The sequence below is a fragment of the Lutjanus erythropterus genome, chromosome 22 (assembly GCF_056507025.1).
Source record: "Lutjanus erythropterus isolate fLutEry1 chromosome 22, fLutEry1.hap2, whole genome shotgun sequence".
NCBI classification, from domain to species: domain Eukaryota; kingdom Metazoa; phylum Chordata; class Actinopteri; order Lutjaniformes; family Lutjanidae; genus Lutjanus; species Lutjanus erythropterus.
Window position 1 is genome coordinate 29,432,592 of NC_139338.1, and position 24,227 is coordinate 29,456,818.

General features: G+C 40.8%; 1 protein-coding gene across 2 annotated transcripts in view; it reads left to right on the plus strand.

Moving 5' to 3' along the window:
- kcnd2 (potassium voltage-gated channel, Shal-related subfamily, member 2) overlaps positions 1-21,577 on the plus strand; it is a 67,725-nt gene extending 46,148 nt beyond the window's left edge. The window contains exons 2-6 of one of the 2 annotated variants that reach the window (XM_084711298.1): positions 14,997-15,159; positions 16,026-16,124; positions 18,134-18,229; positions 18,430-18,671; positions 20,841-21,577. In XM_084711298.1, coding sequence (XP_084567424.1) covers positions 14,997-15,159; positions 16,026-16,124; positions 18,134-18,229; positions 18,430-18,671; positions 20,841-21,027 — 787 coding nt within the window. In that variant the 3' untranslated portion in view covers positions 21,028-21,577. The remainder of the gene's footprint in view (positions 1-14,996; positions 15,160-16,025; positions 16,125-18,133; positions 18,230-18,429; positions 18,672-20,840) is intronic. The other variant, XM_084711297.1, reaches the window with a different exon arrangement.
- Positions 21,578-24,227: the final 2,650 nt, after the last annotated feature.

The following is a 24,227-nucleotide window of genomic DNA, read 5'->3' on the forward strand; positions in this document are numbered from 1 at the left end:
GTGTGTGTGTGTAAAGGCTGTCAGTCACAGACTGAGAGGATAAATGAACAGGATTCTGTCAGTTTGAATGAATCGTTTCCTCTCTGAACTAAAACCATTAATGAGCTTTAATCCAATTAATATAAACCTCATTCACCACCTACTGACACACACACACACACACACACACACACACAGGCCTCATGACCAGTAAAATCCAGAACCTTCAGAGCTCATTGAGACACGGACTGACTGTGACTGTGTTCCTGCAGCAGTCAGTGATGATAAGGAGAACCTGCAGTCAAAACTCAGGGCTGAACGTCCTGCATGATTTTAATATCGATGTGAATGTTGATGCACCTCCACCTGCTGTTGCAGGAAACTTCTCCGGATCAGAACACTTTTTAAAAGTCTCATCTCGGCCGCAGACACACAGGATGCAGGATTTCATTTTGAGACCAGTCAACTTCAGATCACGTTAAAATTTAGGACTTAAGCATTTGTCACCGAATGTTAGCGAAAAGCGCAAGATACCAGATCTAGTTAATATTTATTGAGGTAGTTAATGCAGCATTTAGGTCGTTGTATTCTTCATTTACAGCATGAAGCTCATCAATATTCATCAATATTCATTGTGTTTATTCTTGAGTTGTTATGGTTTTTTCAATTGATTTTTTGGATGTTTAAGTTATTTGTAACTTGGTTCGATGAAAATAAGTGTTTTGAAGTACAACTCAGAGTAGCTCAACTTTGATTGGTAACTCCACTCAGCTGACAGGTCGCTGTCTTCCATTGAAGTGAAATGAGGATTCTGTATTTTGTATTTTGAACAAACTGTTAGTGTCATGTTAGCATTCGAGCTAAGCTAACTGACTTTTTATTGGATTGACTGATAAACTTGATGTTAGAGGAGAGCAAACAGACCAACAGACAGAATCTCACAGACATGTTGTGAGCTAGCATGTTAGCAGTTAGCTAACCTACAGCAGGGATCAACTCGTCCTGTTGGTCACCTGTTAGACTCTGAAACCAAATATTCTGCAGAGACGAGTAGATTCATTCGGCTGTGACTCGTCTGATGTCGTCTAATATTAGCAGATGTTATCAGGTATCAGTCATTTAAGTTGCCATGACAACAAAAAAAACACATCAAAGAGAAAGAAATGAAGAGAATCTCTGATGATAAAACATTTAGTTCAGATGAAGATCAGAGCAGAGGACAGAAATTCCTCCTGAAATATGACTCAGACAATTGTGTGCGTGCGTGCGTGCGTGTGTGCGTGCGTGCGTGCATGTGTGTGTGTGTGTGCAGCTGGATTATCATGTATTGTGTTGGCTGCAGGGTTAAAGGATCAGACATGGTGATTAAACTGCCACTGAAGGCTTTTTACTTCTTTAATCTGTTCAAACACACACACTCTGACACACACACTCTGACACACACACTCTGACACACACTCTGACACACACACTCTGACACACACTCTGACACCCACAGTCACACTCTGAGGTGTTTTATCTGCACAGAAAGTGAATCAGAGGAAGTTTCTTGTTTCATCTCAAAGTTTCAGTTAATGGATTCTGAGCAGAGTGAGACGTCGTCACAGGAAAACATCAAAGACAAACTGAAAGCAAAAACATTAATTAACTAAATTAAACTGAATCAAATTAATAAATACAAACAGTGTGTTTCCGTCTCGTCTGCAGAGAGAGAGAGATAGAGAGTGGAGGGGGCGGGGCTTACCCCTCTGACAGGTGACATAAATCAGGCTGGATGGAGGCGGAGTCGACTCTTATAACCTGTCAATCAACAGCTAATTAATGAGTGCTCCAAGCACTCCAGCTGTTTGTAAAATCTGATTATTTATGAGTTCTCAGGGAGCTGGAATGTATCCCAGCATGCACTGCAGAACTGGCAGGTACAAGTCCTGTATTAAAGGAGCAGACCGTGTTTTTCCTGTCAGAAACAGAGAAAAGAGAATGGTTGTCTTGTTCTCTCTGGAAAACAAAAAGTTGCTGTTAGAAGTTAGCATGCTAGCTACCCGGGGCTGAAACTAAGGATCACTGTCATCATAAATTAATTTGTCAATTATTTTCCAGATTAATAAATTAATGAATGAATCCTGTCACAATCTTGTCAATTGAAAAACAGACGAGATAGACGTGTGTCTGTGCTCTCCTACCTATTTTTTAACTAGTGATCAGTCTGGCCATTATTGTTCCACTAATCAATTAGTTGTTTGATCCATAAAATGCTGAAAAATCTGTATAATATCCGTGTTTAAGATACGTTCAGGTTCAGTTAGAATTTGGTTCTGATCTCATGAAGGTAAATATTGTTGTGACAGAGAACAAAAAAAGAAGCTGTCCATCTTTATCAAACCCTCGTCGTCTCTGTGCTTATTGATCAATTGATCGATCGCTACGTTACAAACACAACAAACAATCCATTACTGCCAGCGGCGGCCGTTTTGAGTCCAGATGACAGATGAAGTGTTCAGAGCTGCAGCACGGTGAGGAGTCCAGTTACTATCAACGATCAATAGATCAATACAGCCACAGCTGTGATGTCATCGATCAGAGACGATCAGACGGACCAATCAGAGCTCAAAGATTTAGAGGCACTGTAAACAGCATCATCAGTTTTATAAATGACTGCAGATTCATTTATTATTTTCTCTGTTTTCATATTAATATCTCAGAAGATTCATTTTCTCTTTTTAAAGAACAAAAATACAGATTTTTCTCAGAACTCATAAAATACTGAAATATTTCTGATTGTTTCTGTTTTCTCCTCACTGATCAAATCACAGCAGGTGTGGTTTGTATTTTTTCTGCTTTATTAAACACTAACAAGTCTGTGAAATTGTTTTTCTGACAGGTGTTTCATCATATTTATCATTAAATATGATGACATGTTGGAGACTCACTAGTGATCCACAGTGAAATAAACTGAGTTCAAGTGAACTGAGCTCATCAATTGCTGGTTCAAAAATCACACAGGAGCATCTTTCCTTCATCACCGTCTCTGCTGCAGCTCCAATTTAACGGCTGAAAAATGCTCCAGCGAGGCTGTTTAGTGCAAACTAACAGTGTTTATACAAAGTCAACGCAAAGACGTTAATGACATGAACTCATGTGAAAAGTCTGTGTGACATCGTGCTCCTTCTTTAATCCACACTGAGCCGAACTCCATTCAGAAAACAGACATTTTAAAAGTTGTACAGACACAACAAATAAATCTGCACTATAGTTCGTTCCACATCATTTTCATTTATTGTGATTAAATCACAGCAAAATCCTGGTTTATGTTAATAGTTTCAGTTTGAAGTCTTTCTGCTTTGCCCTGTCTGGATTTTTGGGTCCACCATGTTTACTTCTGACTCACACTGACAGTAAATAAATAAACAAATCCAACACGGGAGGACACAAAAGGATGATGACAAACAGAAACAGAGAAACACAAGGACTAAACAGACACAGGATGAAGACAGGAGGCAAAGACAAGACTCATGAGGGACGACCAGGACTACAAAATAAAACAGGAAGTAAGACTGTAACAGCGACATTACAGAAATACTCAGACTGCAGTTCAGTTCCTGATCTCTTTTCATCCTGTGATTTTCTCCCCTCTTCTTCTTCTTCTTCTTCTTCTTCTTCTTCTTCTTCTTCTTCTTCTTCTTCTTCTGTACGGAGGTCACCGCAGTGTCAGTGTGTGTAATTGAAGTGTGAGTTTGTAATTAAGACGTCAGGTGAGATAAGCTCAGAGAGGTGAACAGGTAGACTGTTATCTGTCTGCAGGAGTGAAGGATTAATCGTGTAAAGACGAAGGACGGGGAGGACAGAGGACGGAGGACAAGTTGGTCCATCTGATAAGAGCTGCAGCTGCTGTTGAACACCAAGCTGAACCTCATCAGATACAAACAGCAGATCAGATTCAGACAGAAACTCGTCAGGATGTCCGTCCGATTCTGGACTTGAATAAAGGGTGGTACGATCCGGTTCTCTGAGCCGCTAAAAGATCTAGGAAGACGGGGCGGCTTTTTTTCCAAATCCAATCCGTCCAATCACAGAAAACTCCTCTGATAATGTCAGGTCAACATAAACAACATTTATTCTTTTAAATTGTTTGGTAAAGACGTGTTTTTAATCTGTGCTGGAGGAACCGTTCTGCCTTTCCAAAGCTGTTCTGCTGCTGTCTGATATGGAGGCCGTGGGGTTTGGCAGGCAGTCGTTTCTCAAAAAATATCAAAAGTAAAATGACAGAGAAAATAAATCCTGATGTTTGAAGACAGGTGAAACACACACGACTTCCACTGGTTGTTCTGTAACTCTGGTGTAATAACAACTGTACGGAGACTCATCGTAACGTCCTGCAGAACTCTTAGGGTTCTGAACTCTTAGGGTTGTGTGGTCATTGGATGGCTGCAGTGGCCTTCATCAGGTTCCTTTGGTTTTAGGGGTGGGGTGTGGTTCTACTGGTCACTTAGGTTCTAGTAGTCATTGAGGTGATGTTAGTCATTGTGGGCAGGTTGAACGTCTTTTAGGAGGTTCTGTTGGTCATCAGAAGGTTGTAGTTGTCCTTTACGAAGGAGACATTGAGGAGGTTCTAGTGGTTCCTGAGACTGTTATTGTTCCTTTCATTTGTTGTAGTGGTCATTAATAAGGAGGTTCTAGTGCTCTTGTAGGGGGTTATAATAGTCTTTTAAGAACTAATAGTGATTTTGAGGGACCTTTCAAAGGTATTTTGATCATTAGGAGGAACTTGATGTCACCAAGAAGGTTCTCTGGGGGTCCATCTTTTGGTGGTTTTGGTGGTTCCAGTGGTAATTAAGGAGCTTCTGGTGTCTTGTAGGTGGTCTTCTAAGAGGTTCTATGGGACCTTTCAAAGGTATTTGTATAATTTAGGAGGGTTCTGTGGTCACTGAAAAGGTTCCACAGGTCCTTTTGGTGGTTGCAGTCGTCTCAAAGAGGTTCCTTCAGTCTTGTGGGTGATTCTACAGGTTCTCTTATGTGGTTCTGCTGGTCATTTAGTCTGTTCTTGTGGTCAGAGGTTTTTGTTTACTTTCCTCTGATTATATGGAGTCCTGTATTGGGTTCTCATCATAGAACCAGGCAGAGAACTGGGGTGTGTGAACTGTTTATACAGAAAAGTGTGACATCGTTCTCATTCACATATAAACAGACTGTGTGTGTGTGTGTGTGTGTGTGTGTGTGTGTGTGTGTGTGTGTGTGTGTGTGTCTATTTTCAGTCCTTATTAATGTGAACCATCGACAGCTGAGGAATAAATTTGCATCCTCTCTCGCTTCTTCTTCTCTTCATTTGCTCGTCCTCCTCACTTCTTCTTCTGCTGTTCAGCCGCCGCAGCTGCTGCCTAATTGGTGTTTGTCTATGGATACGTTTGTGTGTCAGTGTGTGTGTCAGTGTGTGTGTCAGTGTGTGTGTCAGTGTGTGTGTGTCAGTGTGTGTGTCAGTGTGTGTGTGTCAGTGTGTGTGTCAGTGTGTGTGTGTCAGTGTGTGTGTGTCAGTGTGTGTGTCAGTGTGTGTGTGTCAGTGTGTGTGTCAGTGTGTGTGTCAGTGTGTGTGTCAGTGTGTGTGTGTCAGTGTGTGTGTCAGTGTGTGTGTGTCAGTGTGTGTGTGTCAGTGTGTGTGTGTGTGTCAGTGTGTGTGTCAGTGTGTGTGTCAGTGTGTGTGTCAGTGTGTGTGTGTCAGTGTGTGTGTGTGTGTCAGTGTGTGTGTCAGTGTGTGTGTCAGTGTGTGTGTCAGTGTGTGTGTGTCAGTGTGTGTGTCAGTGTGTGTGTGTCAGTGTGTGTGTCAGTGTGTGTGTGTGTCAGTGTGTGTGTGTCAGTGTGTGTGTCAGTGTGTGTGTGTCAGTGTGTGTGTGTCTGTGTGTGTGTCAGTGTGTGTGTGTGTGTGTGTAGATAAAGTAGGATCCTTCAGGCGAGTCAGATTGTTAAATAATAAACCGATTGAAGATAAAGAAGCAGAACAGAAGAAGAACACAGTAAATTGAGGTTATTTAAATGTCATGAAGGACAAACACTGTAGATCACAGCATCATTAACACTGAGTGCATATTTACAGCAGTAGAAGAAGAACAGATTGTGGTGTGATTTCTAATCTGGGAACCCACATATATACACATACATATATATACATATACTAATGGAGTTATGGATTTCTATCTGACATTTCTGTTAAAACATATTTTGCAAGTTGTAAGCATTATGTGAGGTGTGTTTTTAGCCGTATCCCTGGAGCAGAAAAGACAAATAACTCAGTGGAGAATTTTCTTTAGTAGTAGACAAGAAGGAGGAGTTTGGTGACAGATCTCTGTGTTCATATTGTTTAATGTTTATTCAAAGACCAATTTATTTTTGTGCAAATCAGTTAGGGGTTTTCGTTTCCAAAATAAAAGCCAAAAGACTTGTCTTTCTTAAAATATCTAAGGAACAGAAGGTTGTCTTGACTCAGAACCAAGTTCTGTTTGAGTTTTTTTTCATGGTGCAGAACATGCCAGTTTTTCCCAGTGTTATTACAACGTTCTCATCCAGAGATACAGCTACTTTTCCTTTATAGGTTTCTTACTAATTGACCAGGGACTTGAGTTTGTATTGAGGATGACAAACATGCCAAATTTCATCCCACACTGTTAAGACCTTCAGCTCCAGAGATACATTTGTATGTTTTTTGTGTGTTCGTCAGGAACATGAGGTTGTTGTAACTCTAAACTAATGTCCATCTGTGGGTTTTAGGGACACTAAACACACCATCCTTTGTCCAATGTCCCTATATCCCATTTTGCAAGTATGTTTTTAGCTTATTACCTAAAGACATAAGGTTGCATTGATTCATATCTAATGTCCCACTGTGGGTTTTAGGGGATCTGAATACACCAACCTCTGTACCATGTTACTATGACCTTCCTTTCCAGAGATAAAGCATTTACTGCTCTCAAAACAGAAGCCCAACATTTATAATCCTTATAACCTTAAGTACTAAAAATATGGAACCTCGTCCTACTTGGGTGTTTTCATGTTTTTCCTTTCAAAATAAAATAATGTTGATGGTTTTCGTAAACCCGGAGCGCCCTGATCCTGGTCCCAAACATGTACAACCTTGCTTTGCAGACATACATCCATTTTTCCTTTATATATGAAGGTATTCTCTTATTGGCTAAGGACAAAAGGTCAGCACAACAATCTTTGCCCCATGACCTTTCCCTTGTGGAGATAAAGCTTATTACTCCTAAAAACATGGGATCAAGTCCTACTTGGGTTTTTTAATGTAACTCAAGTATGTTGGTCGTGAGCCCAACTGTGTTTGACCTCCCACTCCTGAGATACAGCGTTAAGAGTTTGGAAAGCCTTTTAAATATGAGACAGTTGGTCTCATATTGACACCTCATCATGTTTATGACTCTGTAACCTGTTATAAACAGTCTGAACCTGATGTTGGTCCATCCTCAGTAGAAGGAGACATTTATAAAGTCAAAGTCAGAGATGGGCGACACCATATCTGCATGTACAGGACAGTGTGAGCGTGTGTGTGTGTGTGTGTGTGTGTGTGTGTGTGTGTGTGTGTGTGTGTGTGTGTGTGTGTGTGTGTGTCCTAATGATGGATGTGTTTCCGATGAGGCTGCCTGTTCTGAGGTCAGAGGTCAAACAAATCAAGGTGCTTCTGTACATGTATTCATCCAGACAACTGTGTGTGTGTGTGTGTGTGTGTGTGTGTGTGTGTGTGTGTGTGTGTGTGTGTGTGTGTGTGTTGAATAAGATGGATGTTGTCTCCAACAGCTTCAATCTGTTCAGGTGACATGTTTAAAAATAGAAAGATGAATAAAATCCTCTGCTGTGTCGCCCTCAGCTTCTTCTTCTTCTTCTTCTTCTTCTTCTTCTTCTTCTTCTTCTTCTTCTTCTTCTCTCCACACAAAGATCTGCTTCTACAACCAACAACACTAATAATTAAAGAGGTTTAATATCATCTGAAATCCAAAGAAAGGATGTAACTAATGATTCTTTTCATTGGCAATTAATCTGTTGATTACTTTCTTGATTGACTGATTAGTTGTTTGGTCCATAAAATGTCAGAAAATGTCGATCAAAGTCCAAGATGACGTCCTCAAATGTCTCGTTGTCACAACTCAAACATCATCAGTTTACTGTCACATTTAAGAAGCTGAAATCAGAGAATTTGAACTCTAACATTTGGAGAGACAAACGCTGCCATCCAGGTGTCTGGACTTATTTTTCAAGGCTTCTTGTCACAATCACGTACAATAATGATCAAAAGTTGAAAAATAGGTCCAAACATGTACATCTATGTCTGCCACATTATTACACCTCTTTTTCAGCCTTTGACCAATTGATCTATCTTTTCTTGCTGGAAACAATTATTTTCATTATCAATTAATATGTCTGTCTGGTGATTGATCAGGTTGTTAACGGCTTATTGACTAATTGTTGCAGGTCTAATCCAATGATCTTAATGCAGGATGACACTAAGAGGTTGTAGTTTTAGACACATGTTTGTTAGCCTGTTAGCTGTTAGCCTGTTAGCTGTTAGCCTGTTAGCTGTTAGCCTGCTGTTGTTAAGAAGAACTAGATGTTGTTAATTATGTATATAACCTGCTCATAACCCTCTGTGTTGTCAGAGTGGCCTCCATCACAATTCTGTGAATGGCCTCTTTATGTTAACAACACACACACACACACACACACACACACACACACACACACACACACACACACACACACACGATACAGAGAAGATGCTAATCTATAATGAATGTGGCCTCTCATTAAGGGAGAAGTATTTTACTCTCATATGCTTTGTATTAGTGTGTGTGTGTGTGTGTGTGTGTGTGTGTGTGTGTGTGTGTATGGCCTATTTGTCAAGCACTTCCTGTTAATGGCGGAGTAGAACACAAGGCGTCGTCCGATTGAAGCATAAATGATTCAGACTGACCGAGCACGACATCACTTCACTTTATGAAACGTCAACACACACAACAAAGACACACACACACACACACACACACACACACACACACTGCACTGTTTCACACCTGATTGGCTATTTGCAGTTGAACTGTAAAGTCACTGTTTTGTTTTCACACATGATGGCTTCAGCTGTGTGTGTAGGTGTGTGTAGGTGTGTGTAGGTGTGTGTGTGTGTGTGTGTGTGTAGGTGTGTGTGTGTAGGTGTGTGTGTGTGTGTGTGTGTGTGTGTGTGTGTGTGTGTGTGTGTGTGTAATGATGATGTTAGCTGCTGTACAAACCTCCATTAGAGAAACTCATTAGCTGAAATAAAACATGTTGGAGCAAACGATGATGGTCTCATTCAGACAAATGATTCAACTACAGTTCATAATGTGTTCATTAAGTGTTTACATGAGTCTGTGAACTGATGAGAGTTTGTTAGTTTGTTGATCCGACTCCTCTGTGGAGTTTCTCACTAAAACTGAACTCGAACAAACATGCTGACCACTTTTCATGCCCCATAAAACATTTGAAAGATGATTTTTTTATGTTTATGCTACCATGTCTACCTTTGCCTACCTTTTCTACCCTCTACATGTCCTCAGTTCTTCAGCACTGTAGAACCTCTAAAACAAAGACTTTAGGAAACACTGCTGGCCTGATTTTAGTTTGAAAACTCCAGTATTGCATTTTAGTCTGGACGAAAGGAAACGATGAAGCAGAAACCTACGTTCATTTCCTGATTGGATCTTATCAGTCACAACATCACCTTCCCTGATTCTTGACACTGTGAAAGTGGCTCTTGCTCGATGGCTCCTCAGTACGAGGCGGTGTTTCGTACTGTTTGCTGCAGGCCATGATGTAACTCACTGACTACATAAATAAAACAAAGGGACATTTAAAACTAAGAATTGCTCAAAATTAGGACTGAAACCAGAAAACTAGAGTCTCAACAACATCATTTAAAGGTTACTGAACGGCTCAGTCGGTCTGATGTCACAGTCTCACTGACAAAAGAGCAGCCAACATAACCAACATGTTCAGGTGTAAGAACCGGAGGTTTTACTGGATTTGACAACATTGTGTCCATCGGGAGGAGAAAGTGCTGACTGCTAGATCAGTGTCAATATCCACAGTTTGTTTTGACAGACAATGACCTGACACACACACACACACACACACACACACACACACACACACACACACACACACACACACACACACACACAGGTCTCTGTGGGGTTTCTTTGGTCGATACTGTGAAGGTGTGTGTGTTATATCAGTGTTTATCACCTGATGATGAAGGTGATTCTGAGGAAAGATGAGTTCACCTTTTTCTCTACAACAAAACTGCTCTGAATAAAATTTTAAACAGTCCACAGAGCTCAGATCAGCTCTGTGGACTGTCACAGCCCTCCAGTAAATCACTGCTGGCTCTTGAACTGGTTCCATTCAGGATTATTGGAATCTTTGTGCCGTTGTAATCAGAGATGCATCATTGACAGAGCGTGTTGCACAGCAGCCTGTAGAATATGATACACCACTTTGGTCCTCAGGGAAAACCTGCTGTTTTTTGGTTCTCGCTGGGAACCAACATTTCAGATTCAAATCGAATTTATTTTTGGTCAAACTGCATTGTTTGGAGTCACAACAGAGCCAGTTCCATGTTGGTGGAAAGTGGGTACCAGTCAGTCAGAGCAGCTCTCAGTCAGTCTTCAGGTCTGTACAGACTGTTAACCAGTTGTTGCAGCTCCCAGACAGGCCTCGGATCAATGCTGTGGACTTTAACGTAGCTGGAGCAGCTCTCACACAAACCTCAGATCAGGATTATAGTTCCACTCTGAAAGAGCAGCAGGAAATCCTGTCAAAGCTGTGAGTTAATGAGGGATCAGGAAAATAAAACCACAGAGGAAGAGTGTACTGGAAGAATAAAAAACTATGGCAGAAATATTAATTTTTGACTTGACAGTTTTTAGATAAATTGACCTCTACATTAAAACTGGACGTACTAAGAATAATTCCCCTGGAACAAGCCATAAATTCAGTCACCAATTTTAAATGTTAGAAAGTATTTGTGTTTAACCTCCAAATGTGTATCAGCCCTTCAGCTCTTTGTGTCCACTGAAATTAAATATAATTAACCTCCAATGAGTCCCCTCAGGATGGGTGTCTCTGAGAGGACAGGACTGTTTAGGGAGGTCAGACGGTTGACGAAGCTCACAGCCTGTTCAGTAGTTGACAAATATGAATGAGGGAAGGTGAATGGAGACGACTGTTTGACTTTCTGTCTTTGGACTGATGTTGTTGTTGTCCTGCTCGTACTGGATGTAGTTGTTTATTGTGGTGTCTGACTTTGTTTTAGTTCAGGTCTTTTTTTATTTTAAATTTGTTTTATTCAACATAAACTAAACATATGAATGGATGAACAACTGCAAAGCAGCTGATTCATATTCTTGAGATATAAAACATCACATTATTCTCACCTGCCTTGTCTGGTAACTATGAGATAAATAAACAATTTATATCGTCTTTGAGTGGACGTCTTCGTGTCCAACACTGTGTCCATTCAGGAGTTCAATAACACGCAGAGTTTGTTTAAATTGTTCCTCTCAATTTAAATGAGGGTTAATGAGTCATCAGAAGGTCCTCATATATGCATAAACACTCAGGTGTGTGTGAGTGTGTGTTAATGAGCAAGGAAACACACTGCAAAGTCAACACACACACACACACACACACACACACACACACACACACACACACACACACACACACACACCCTCCTTGATGAAGGACACAGTCACATGAGCAACACACACACCTGTACTGTTAGTGTGTGTTTCTAATTTTGTATGCTTGACTGTGACACACACACACACACACACACACACACACACAGACAAGGTCGCAGCCTGTGATTGGCTGTCTGTACGATGCTTTGACTCAGGGTTTGAAGGTTTGTAGGAGGAGACGAGGTGATCAGTCACTGACACAAACTTTAGCGTCACCTTGCAGAAACATGACTCTCAGAGGACGACACAGACAGACAGACAGGAGACATTACGTCCTCTGATTCATGGACTAATACACAGAAGAAGGAAGAGCTCGTCTCACATTTAAAGACTATTATCTTTGAGGTTCTGAGGACACAGTAGTGACAGAATCAGTCAAAGAACTCAGTAGAGAAACACAGTAATGTTATATTTAGATTGAAATATTTAATCATATTAAAGCAACTAATTCAGACTTGTCAATTTATTAAAATTTATAAAACCTAATTAGTTCAAGACCAATTAATAGTACATGCATTTTGCACGTAACATATATTTTGATAGTTGAATAAAGTAGTAAAAATATACACTCAGTGTTTTCATCTTTGTATTGCAGGTAGTCAGTTTCTTCTTCAATAAAACTAATATTCTGAGTTCATTTAGCATCACAAATTATTACAACAAGAGCTGCAGTGTTTTGCTGAACACAGAAATGTTCTGCTTTGTTAAGATAAAACTGAAATAATATCACGAATTTTTACGATCTTATTATTTTCTTTTTCATAAAAATGGATCAAAGCAATGTGTATTTCTAGAGCACTGGAGCAGCATGTTAGCAGACTTCCCAGCATGCATAGTGTGGCAGTTAATATTATCATTAACATGTTTTTCTCAAGTTCTATTAACTCAGTTAGTTCTGCAAAAGAGTTTGAACAAATTATTCAACCTAAGTTCATTCATCTTACATTTTTAAGTTGAACTGAACCTAAATTATTTAAAGCTCACGTCAAAAAGTTTGTGTTCGAGCTGTTTACAATAAACTTTTAAAAGTTGAGTGGGCAAATACTTTACAGTCATTTTATTTTATTGTCTTTCTTCTATCTGGTAGATAATCTTGCTCCACGTCAGCATGAAGTCTTTATGTTCCTGTTTGTTCACACTGGATCAGGTTCTTGAGATTTCTGACTCTAATTCACCTCCTGCAGTATCTTTGCCTCAACTCTCCCTGAGGAGGTTTTAGTCTGTGTCCTGTTGATGATGTTACCGTCTGGATCCTGTAGTTTCACCAGGGTTAATATTAATACAATATAAAACCTTTATTGTTATTGTACAGAACAGAACAAATTTAGGAGCCCTGCTGCTGATCAGTGCAATAAAAAGACAAAAATACAAAAATACACAGGAGCAAAAACAACCTCAGTGACATCCACATCCACAGCAGAATAACAGATAAAAAACTAGAATAATAAGTAAAGTATAATATAAATCAAGAATAGGAAACAATAAATAAATAAATAAAGTCCAGTTTGAACAAGAGTAAGTGTAATATTGCAGGAGTGTGTCTAATTATTGCACAGGAATAAATATATTATTGCACTCATATGTATAATGCAGAAGAATAATGGATTTATTGCAGTGGGTTACTGTCTGTGTGACCCAGCAAGAGAAACTGTTCTTAAAGGGATAGTTTGTCAGGAAAACAGAGTCTCAGATTCTCCCAAACAGAATGAGAGAATGGTGACCACTTTTCAAACAGAACAAAATATTGTTTGTGAGATTCTGCAGCTCTGTTTTCCTGTGAAACTCCAGCAGTGTTTTGTGGATTAAAAAAACTAAACCCAACAATCCAAACGATACGAGGGTTAGAACATATACTCTCCCTTTAAGTCTGCTGGTTTGATCATCCTGAACCAATCAGTTAAATTAACGAGGAAGATGTGATCCTCCGCCTCCTGCTGTGATGATGTGAGGATGTTGTGCGTGTTGTTGGTCAGTTATGACAGAATAACACTTCAGCTCCCAGTGAAATCTGGAGTGTGACAGAAATATTTGAACCATCTGATCATCGAGTCCGTGTGTCCTTTTTCTGTTAAAATGTTCCTTTAAATGATGGGAACATGAAAACAAATAGGAAATATTACTGAGACGTATATTTTCTAAAGATTTGTCTTGAAAAATGAATCTCAGACAAGTTATAATGAGATTAATAAATGAAGTTGTTCCACATTTCCTCAGAGCTCCTGTTTTGTGTATCAGGACTTTAATTTGACCTGCTGGAGACAGAAACCCTCTGAGAGTCTCCTCCATCTAAACATCTGAGTGCTGAGCATGCTGGGAGATGGCGGGCGGACCATCAGATAGAATGAGAGTGTGAGTGTGATAATAATAATAAATGAGACGTGTTTTTAAAAAAGTGGGTCAGATCGGAGACGCAGCAGCCGCAGGAGACACTCTGAGAGACGAGGACATGTTTTTATTTCCGTCTCTGGACTCTCAGATGAACTCTGAACGTTCATGAATGTTTCTGCAGGAACGTGTTTCTGTTGGACAGAGAAGAAGACGAGGCAGAGTGATTCAGATCAGACCTGCAGATCTCTGGCTCCTCCATGTGGTCACTGACTGAACTGCAGCTTCATTCAGAAACACTGACAGAGACAAAACGCTGCATCAGGTCCTTTTTCTGCTGATTGGGTGAAAAAGTAAAAAGTGCATTTAGTTAAGACATGGAGTTTCTGTCAGCAGCAGCAAACTGAACGCTCAGTTTTCATAAATATACCTCAACTGAAAAACTTCACAAAGTCAGAGATCAACACGAGAGAAAATCCTCTGTCCTCTGTCCTCCTGACTCTGAACGCACACTGTGGTTACTGTGGTTTGGTCCTGAAATCATCTGAAAATATACGTTTTTATTACATTTTCAGTTATAATCTTTTGAAATGTTTTAACGTTTTGTTTGGTACTGTGTTCTGTGAAGCACCCTGTAACTCTCTGAGACATGACATGACATTTGTTATTATGACGATGATGATGATGATGATGATGATGATGATTATTATTATTATTATCCTGACAGGCTGGCTGTATTTTGAAAATGAAGTTGGATTACAGAGTTTCTTGAATTTTTGGTCATTTATTGTGTCTCACTTGTTTCTATGTTTGTCATTAGTGTGGAGGTGAAGAAGAGCCGTGTGACGTGTTGACGTTTGCTTCATGAATCTAACCTCCATCTGTCTCTCTATCTTTGTCCGTCTGTCTCTACATCAGATACGGCGACATGGTACCAAAGACGATCATGGGGAAGATCTTTGGTTCCGTGTGCTCTCTGAGCGGCGTGCTGGTCATCGCCCTGCCCGTCCCCGTCATCGTGTCCAACTTCAGCAGAATCTACCACCAGAGCCAGAGAGCCGAGAAGAGACGAGCACAGAAGGTGACAAGCTCAAACGCTCCATTTTGTGTCCTCCCAGACGTCCTCTAAAGACACAGCTGACATCTGAGAATCAGTTTGTAACGTCGGCGGACAGAGGAGGATAAAGTTTTTCTGTAAATGTTAGTGCATCCAGTCAGTGAAGGACAGAACAGAGTCAGAGAACAGATGACTGAAGACACGCTGTGAGTGCAGTCACACAGAGTTAAACCTTAAACATTCATGTTTACTGCAACAGACACAAAGACAGACAGTTTCAAAGTTCTAATAATTAGAGCTGAGTTTGTTCTGCAGTGTTCTTTTAGATTAGAACGGCAAGCTGCTGCTGCTGAAGTCACAGGAGAGCAGAGAGGAAACTAACTTCCTCCAAACATCAACAGATGAGTTTTCTGGTCGTGTTGGAGACACTTTTGTTTGTTCCGCAGGGACACAAACAGAAACATGATGTAGGAAAATTACAGCCCAAGCACTTTACTGTCTGCTGCTGTTGTTGTCAGAGACAGAACATGTCAGGACCTGTGACAGAACATCTGACAGAACATGTGACAGAACATGTCCAACATCTGAGATGGACACAACTGTTTCACAAAAAATCAACAAGAATATGACAGCAATTATTTATAACAAAATATCTCAGATTTACACAAAGAAATAAAGGTTCCAGAAGGTTCTTCCTGAAGGGCTGAGATTCACACAGAAACATTTTCTTCTCAACAATGCTTTTTTGAGACTAAGGGTTCCATTCAGAACCCTTTTAATTATATATTTCAGATTTGCTTCATAGTTACACTCACATACACACAGTAAACACAACTGGACTAAACAGACGTTAAACTGCTAAATGGACGTTTGTATGTTTTCACAAACAGAAAACCAGGCTTGCTAGAATTCGCGCAGTGAAGAGCGGAGGAGCTAGCGCTTATTTGCAGTACAAACAGAGCCGGCTGCTGATTGACCTCGATGAGGAGGTAACCCCAGAGATGCAGTCATCGTCGTCGGGTGCTGCTGGTGTTTTTTTATCCTTTTGATTTCTTCTTTGTTTCTCCTTGTTGAGCTGTGACCTGACAGGCTGCAGGCTGCTGCATGCTGGATGCTTGTTGTGAACCAGAGGGGATTGATTGTTTACCTCTTCACGCTGCCTCTTTCTCTGTTTTCATTCAGGGATGTTTCTGCTTCATTGTGTTTTTATCATGTGTGTCTTTCTTTCTATTTATTGATATATTTGGTTCAGCAGTAACATTTTTTCCACTGGACCCATAAAAACAACAGCTTCGTCTACAAACACTCTCCACCTCCACGTCTCAGTTCCTTTCTCTTTCTCCCTGCTCTGCGTTTTCTTCCTCTGTGTTTTGTTTGGACTCATGTGCATTTTGATTGGCCCTCCCATGTGGCTCGGCTGCCGACTGACTGGCCTGCGCTGCTCATGACATCATCACTACGCGTCTTGGATTCCATGGCTGTGTGGAGGAATGAGATCCGGCTGAGCTGCATGTCAATCAGCCAGCCACACGGCAAACACAGGGGCGGAGTTAATGCGACGCAGTGGTGATGGTGGACGACCTTACAGGAGCAGTCTGACATTTTGAGAAAATAGCTTGTTTGATGTCTTGATCTATTACTTCTTTTAGGGTTCCTAGGTGTGTCAGTTCCTTTAATGATCCCATGAGAGATATATTCACCATCCCCAAGGATACCTAGAATTTACCTTTAGGAAATTCCTTTTAACCCCCCAAGAAATTAGGTCCAGAGATTCCTTCAGGGTCCCCAGGAGTGAGCTGTTTTAAGATTCACATCAGTGAGTTTTGTCACTTCTTTTCAGGTCTCCAGGCATCAGGGATGTAATCTTTAGGAACTTTACTTGTGAGGTTCTTCACTTCCTTAATGACACCAGTAGTGAGATGTGTTACAGTCTTTAAGGTCCATAGGACGGCCCCCAGGAAGCACACATCCCCAGGTGTGAGGTGAAATGCTTGCCTTTCAACTAGGCTACCTAAGCTTTACCTTTAGGCCCCCTGGTAAGAAGGTCTCCCACTTGCTTTTGGATCCTCAGGAGTAAGGATTGTCCCCTAGGATCCCTACATGGGAAGGTTAATAAATTCCTGTGAGGTCCACAGAAAGGACCTTGCATATCACTTGCATCAGGGTCTTTAGAGGTCATGTAGACCTGCAGAAGTGAGATGTCTTATTTTTTATTTGAGTCCTCATCCTTGAGGCTTGTCACTTCTTTTGGGGTCTTTAGGGTCCCCAGGTGTAAGGTGCTTGAATTCCTCTATGACACCAGGAGTGAGATGCCATTTTTCTTTCAGGGTCCTCAGACTTTAGGCAGAGCCCCCAGGAGTGACATCATGGACTAAGGTCCATAACCGATTTCCTTTAGAGTTCTCAGGATTCAGGTTTCTGACTTCTGTGATCTCCAGTAGTGAAGTTGATAACTTCCTCGCTCCCCAGGTGGGACCTTGAGGACAGGTAGTCCAGGGCTGATTTTTTGATTCTGGGAAAGATGAGTAACAAGAATACTTCCTAAAATGTCAGACTGTTCCTTTGGCTGTACCTGAGCTCCATCAGCTCACAGAGTCCTCTGTCCCTCTGTCTGTCCAACTGTGTCACATTCAGTCTGAACCCCTGAGCAATATGAGTACGGTGGCTCTCTTGGATCAAACAAGGCTTGAGTCAAAACAAACAAACACCTTTACAGAGGCAGTGAAAAAGCTGCTGAACAGCAGCTGTCGGTGGCCTGAGTTTGAACCAGTGAGCGATCTGTGAACTTCTAACTAACCCTTATCTAGGAGGGTATTATGGGTAAAAAAACTGGACAGATGAAACGTTCTTTTCAGAGGAGGTTGGTGAGAACGTTAGCCTTATTCATGTGTGTCATAATGCTACTGCCCCACTTTGTGCTGTGGTTCTGGGTGGGGTGGAGGCGTGTCCCATGACAGGCTCACTGTGTGGTCATGTGATTTGTGTTTGTGCCCTAAAGGCATCTAAGGAAGCAGGTCAGGCCCTGGTGTGTAAGTCCAATCCCAACTTCGAGGTGCATCATCATCACCTTCTGCACTGTCTGGAGAAGACCACGGTGAGGTCATAAAACACACGGACACAAACTGTCATTTCTGTTTTTTCTGTTGTCTGATACAGTGTATTTTTTAATGCTACCAGTAGGAGTCACCAAAGTCAGAAAGTCCTGCATATAGTGCCTTTAGTACAATACAGTGTTGAATTCTTGACCTTAAATCATATTCCTCTTCTTTAAAATGTTGTGTCCATCTGCCTCAGAATCATGAGTTTGTGGACGAGAAGACGTACGAGGCAAGCTGCAGGGACATAACTCTGGTGAAGCAGGTGTCTCGATCTTCCTCCATGTCCTCCTCTTCCTCTCCTCACGGCCTCACCTCCTGTTGCACCCGCAGGAAGAGGAAGACTTTCAATGTCCCCAACTCCAACATGTCTGTGGGTCTGCAGGGCAGCATCCAGGAACTGAGCACCATCCAGATCAGAGAAAGGCCGCTCACTAACAGGTAGAAAAAACTGTGACCAGCAGGTGTCTCTTCAAGGACCGTTGGAATCTCTTTAAGGATCACTAGAACCATCTCAATGACCGCAGGTCCTTGGGGTCACCTGAAACTTCTTCAAGTGCTCTACAACCTCTGACACCCTATCAAGGACCACTGGATCCTTCAGGTGGTCCTTAAAGGGGTCCTTAATGAGGTTTTAGGAGAACTTTCAAATATCACTGATGAGTTTGCAGAAATCCTAAGAATTATTAGAGGTTGTTGATGTTCTAGTTATCCTTAAGTATGCCCAAGGGATGCTGGGAAGAGGTTCCAGGTGGTCCTGTTGCTTTGAAGAGATTTTAGAGGTACTGAGGAGAGGAGATCTGGAGATCCTTGTGAAAACTGCAAAGGTATTAGATGTGGTTAAGAATATCCTAATGATCATTAAGTAGGTCCCAGGAAACCTTAACAGGGTTCCAGGGGTCCACATGGAGATATTAAAAGTCCTCATGTTATATATAAGTCACCTAAAGAAGTCACAATGGTCTTTGAGGAAGTTCCACAAGGGCTCAAAGATTTTTTACGGGTTCTTGAAGGGGTTCACTACACTTGAGTTCAAGTTCCAGATATGCTTGAGTGGTACCATAGTTTGTAAGAGGTCTTGAAGAGGTTCTGAGTAGGTTCCAAAGGTCCCCGAGAGGGTTTCTGCAGTTTTTAAGGAGATGTTAGATACTGTAGAGGAGGTCCTGGAGTCCTTAAGGGGGCTCCAGGAGTTATTGGGGAGGTACCACAGGTCCTTGAGGAGTTTCCAGGGGTCTAACATAATTAGGTGGTTTGGCAGTGTTAAACATTAGTGCTGCATTAGTAGCACCGAAGCTGAGCTCCCCTTAAAACCATGACTGAGGAAAACAAATCATTTTAACACCTGACAGCAGACAGCCAATCAGAGAGTAGAATATTTGGGGAGTATAAAGGAAAAATACAGTGGTTTTATATTTTCTTCCAGAGATTTTGTTGCTAATGCTGCGTAGTTGCATCTGAATATAATGTGTAAAATCCGAGGTTCTAGAGGAGAACTGAGGCGGAGACATTCTGACATGAAGTACAGATCTATTTATTAAAGTTCTAAACAGTGACAGTCTGAGGCAGACACTCACTGACTTACTGTATATAAACACATGGCACCAGAGATCATGTGACAGCGTATTCCCATGTCGAGTCAGAGAGCAGGAATCCGGAATATGTCCAGCTGTGGGAGGCTGTGGGAGGTCTGGGAACTTTCTCCTAAACATGGACAGCTGGGAAACGGACTCGTCTCTGTTACAGTCTGCTCCTGTTTCTGCCTGACTCCCAGTATCAGTGACCATCACTGCTGAAGCTCTGCTCCTCTTCATCATCATCTCCTACACGATGATACCTGTCTGAGTTCAGTTTATATACGAGGACAGCTGAAATGATTAGTCAATTAATAAATAAGTCCAGTGACAGAAATGTAATAATTTGGCAATCATTTGCTATTTTTCAGATAAAATCATTCCATTGCTCCAGCTTGTCAAATGTGCAGCTTTACTGTTACTTTTTACTTGCACAGGGTATTTTTGCAAGTACTTTTACTTAAGTAAAAGATCTGAATACTTCCCCCACCCCTACACCATAAGAGGTTATGGCAAAAACATATTAGAATTATAGATTGCTATTCAATTGAGATCATTTAGTTCTTTAGTCCGAGGCCCAACTTTTCCTCTGAATCACAGATAAACAGGACGACAGAAAACAGCAACATGATGGTGTATAAACACCACTTTGAAGGATATTTTGCGTGAAGGCATTTTAAGCTTTTTGCACATCATTTAACACCGATTAGTTACACTTTTGAGTTTTAGAAGTGCAGGAAAGACAAAGTCGGCTGACCTTTGTCACATATAGAGAAATACATGGTGTGTGTAATGTAAGTCAGTCCCTCCAGGATTTTCTGGGGAGTGTTGTGGCCTAAAATGACTGACTGCATGGCAGCTTTTCTAAAAACTTGTGATGCATGTTGCAATGTTTCTAGGTGTTTTTTGTAAAGAATTTCTTTTCTATAATTCATTAAAAATCAAAGGCAACTTGGTCCAGTGAGAATGAAACCACACTCTGTTCTTAGTGTTACATAACGTCACCAAACAGGCTCCTCTGTCTTCTTTCTCTCTGCAGTCGCTCCAGTCGCTCCAGTCTGAACGCCAAATTTGAGGAGACAGTTCCTCTGAACTGTGAGCAGCCGTACGACACCGCCGCCGTCATCAGCATGCCCACGCCACCTGGCACCACACCTGAAGGTGACGACTCAGCCAGCTCCACCAACTACTCCCAGACCAACATCGTCCGGGTGTCTGCACTCTAGGTAACAACCTCCCCTCCAAACGCGGAAACACAACCCACCCAGCGGGAGGACGACAGGGGGCAGGGGGGCATCAGGGATCAGGGGGCTGATGGCCCCACACCACAACAGACTCAGACAGCGGGGGTTTGGATCATGTGACCATGATGGAAGTGACAAGTTAGCTTGAACAGCTCAAACCTCCGGTGGAGGAAAACGTCATTCTGTACGCACTGAAACTCTGAAGCCGCTTCAGATCGCAGCTTTTTTCTTTTGTCTCATTGGACGGATTTCTGCTCCAGCAGTTAAACACCTGAGAAGAGAAAATGGTGGCACTTTGGCTGATGACTCATCTCGATCTGAGAGAAATTTAAATCGTCACTACTGCTATTTTTCCAATCCTGTATGTCTTTAAATTTGATGTCTTAAAACAGAAAGAAAGCAAACATAGATTTCTTCATTTTGAACACAGTTTAAAGGAAATCCTGTACATTTTGGGAACGATACTGTAAACCATCTTACCAGAGTTAGAAGAGAAAATCAGTTTCAGATGACTTCAGTCTAGCTTAGCACAAAGAATCAGGTGAAACTGCTAGCCTCGCTCAATCGACCTTCCAACAACTGTACATCAGCGTGGGTTACAAGTTATATCTTGTTAACTAACGAGCTACAGTCAGCTGAGTTTAGTTCACTGGAGCTAAGCTAACTCAGAACTAGCTGGACCTTAAAGCTAACTTGATTCATGTATTTATCTGACAGAATTATCCAGTAGTTACTGTAAATAACTTCTGCAAAGCCATAACAAGAAAACAACACAATGATGTCATTAAAGGAACTCTGACATGTCGTAAAGGTTTTTGTACCAGTTGAAGGAGTTAAGCTAACAGTCTTCCAGAGATAACTGCTCCTAATCTACAGTGTCTCATTTTCTATTTTCACTTCTGTCAAATAAGACAGATAAAACATGTAAAGTAAGACAGTTTGGAAGTTCTTGGAAGGTTGTTTTTTCTTACTTAACATTAGCTTTCACTTTGCTAGGCTAGCAGTTTACCCATCTTCTCTGACTCTCGGTACATCAGCCCTGACTCAGACTTGTCATGTATCACAGTCCTGCACGGCTTCATCATGCAGACTTCAGTCGTTTGTTGCGCCCCTCAGTGTCTCATACTGACGCAGCAGATGCAGAAGAAAGTGTGACATTTTAAATTTACGTTTTTGTCAAAAAATTGATGAAAAGCAAAACAATCCATCTACAGATTTGGTGTTCCTCAGGGCTCCAGTCTGGGTCCTCCTCTCTTTTTTATTTACATGCATTTACTTCTGTATGCAGATGCACTTATATCTTCCTTTGAGGCTTATTGATGCTAATAGATTAGCTAGAAGGAAATTATTAAAGTATTAAATGCCCAGGATTTTTTTCTTAACATGTTTAGGAAACTATCATGATATATTCTCATTTATACATAAATTCACGAGTTTGTATTTTCAACATCTGTCCCAAAATGAATTTTAAAGACGTCTGAGTAACAGAACTGTCCGAGTTACATGAGGTGGCCTTCAAAGACCTACAAATCTGTGTCCACAGCACTCCTTACATGACTCGGTCACACAGTATTTACTATGCAAACCTTGATTTTCTCACCTTTTATCCTGCACCAGGTTACATTTTTAATATACTTAATCTACACTTTGCCATGAAGATTAAACCAACGCAGATTTCAGCTTTTTCTGCAACTCTATGAGCAGCTACTGGCAATGCTGAGTTCATGTCTTCTGTATTTTATAACATAGAGGTGACCCTACATACAGCATATTAATTGATTCAATATTTAATCCATTTGAAAATATTGTTTGACTATTTTTAAGCCAATCAAAGCCAAAGACTTTTATTCCTGGCAGTGTGATGAAGGCTTTAAACCAATTTGAACAGCAAACCTAACAAATAAAATATGCAATTTTTGAAAATGTTCAAAGGGGATGTATTGTGGGACTTTTTTGTATGTTTCATTATTTTATTTTATTTTTTTATTTTACTATATTATATATTTTTATTTGATTTTATACATTATACTTTGTTTTATTATTTCATTTCAAATTTTATTTATTATAATTCATTTACTTTTTTTATTTTAGAATTTATGTATCCATATTTTTATTTATTCTGTTTACTTACAAATTTTTATTTATTTCTAAAATCCTCAAAATCAGCTGTGAATATGTGACCAGATCACAGAGTAACATGACAAATGTTGAGGTCACTGATGCAGCTACCCAGGGTGTTATGCCATAGTTAAGACGATCCATTGTTCCAAAACTCCAGTAGTCTTAAAAATGTCCATTTGTCCAACAGTCCATTATCTCAAAAACAAAAGCAAACTGTTCTGAAAACCCTTTGCTCCAAAAATAAACAGCCTCCCTGCGTTTTTTTATCCTTAATATCTTACAGTTTACAGTTAGGATCCCAAAAACAAAAGTTCACTGCTCTGGTGGCCTGTTGTTCCAAAAATACAAACCCTCCCTGCAGGTTTTGACCTTAATACTTATGATTAGGGTCTTAAACACAAAAGTTCACTGCTCTGAAGGCCTATTGTTCCAGAAATACTTACTTTCCCTGCATTTTTTTGCCTTCAATATCTTCGGGTTAGTGTCCTGAAAACAAACGCCCATGGCTCCAAGTGTATGTATGTAGCTTAACTGACATAACTACCAGACTTATATTAATGCAAACCTTGATATTTTCCGAAACCTAACCAATTATGTTTGGTGCATAAACCTAACTGAGGAGTTTTGTTGCCAGAAAAATTGAGACATTCTATAAGACTATTGCTGTTTTGGAATAGCGGGCTGTCGGGACAATGGGCTGCCTCTTTACCAATGACAGTGAAATGCAGTTGAGTTTTGGATCAGTGCTACATAAAATGGTTACTAAGTGTTCTTCCCAAAATGTGGATCTTTTCCTCGAATTAGTGGATTTATTGAATGCAGATTTTGTATTTGCAGCTCTGCCGTAGAACAGAGGAGAAGATGAGGAGAACCTTTGAGCATGTTCTTTATCTGTGTGTGTGTTTGAGTGCATGGATCAGTGTGTTTCGTGTGTGTTGGGACGTTCCTCTGCATGCACGTCTGACTGAATGGATGTTTCCATCCATACGTGCAGCAGCAGCTGCGGCGGCGGCGGCGGCGGTGCGGGGTCTGGTCCTGACTCTGTATATATCAGTTTTTTT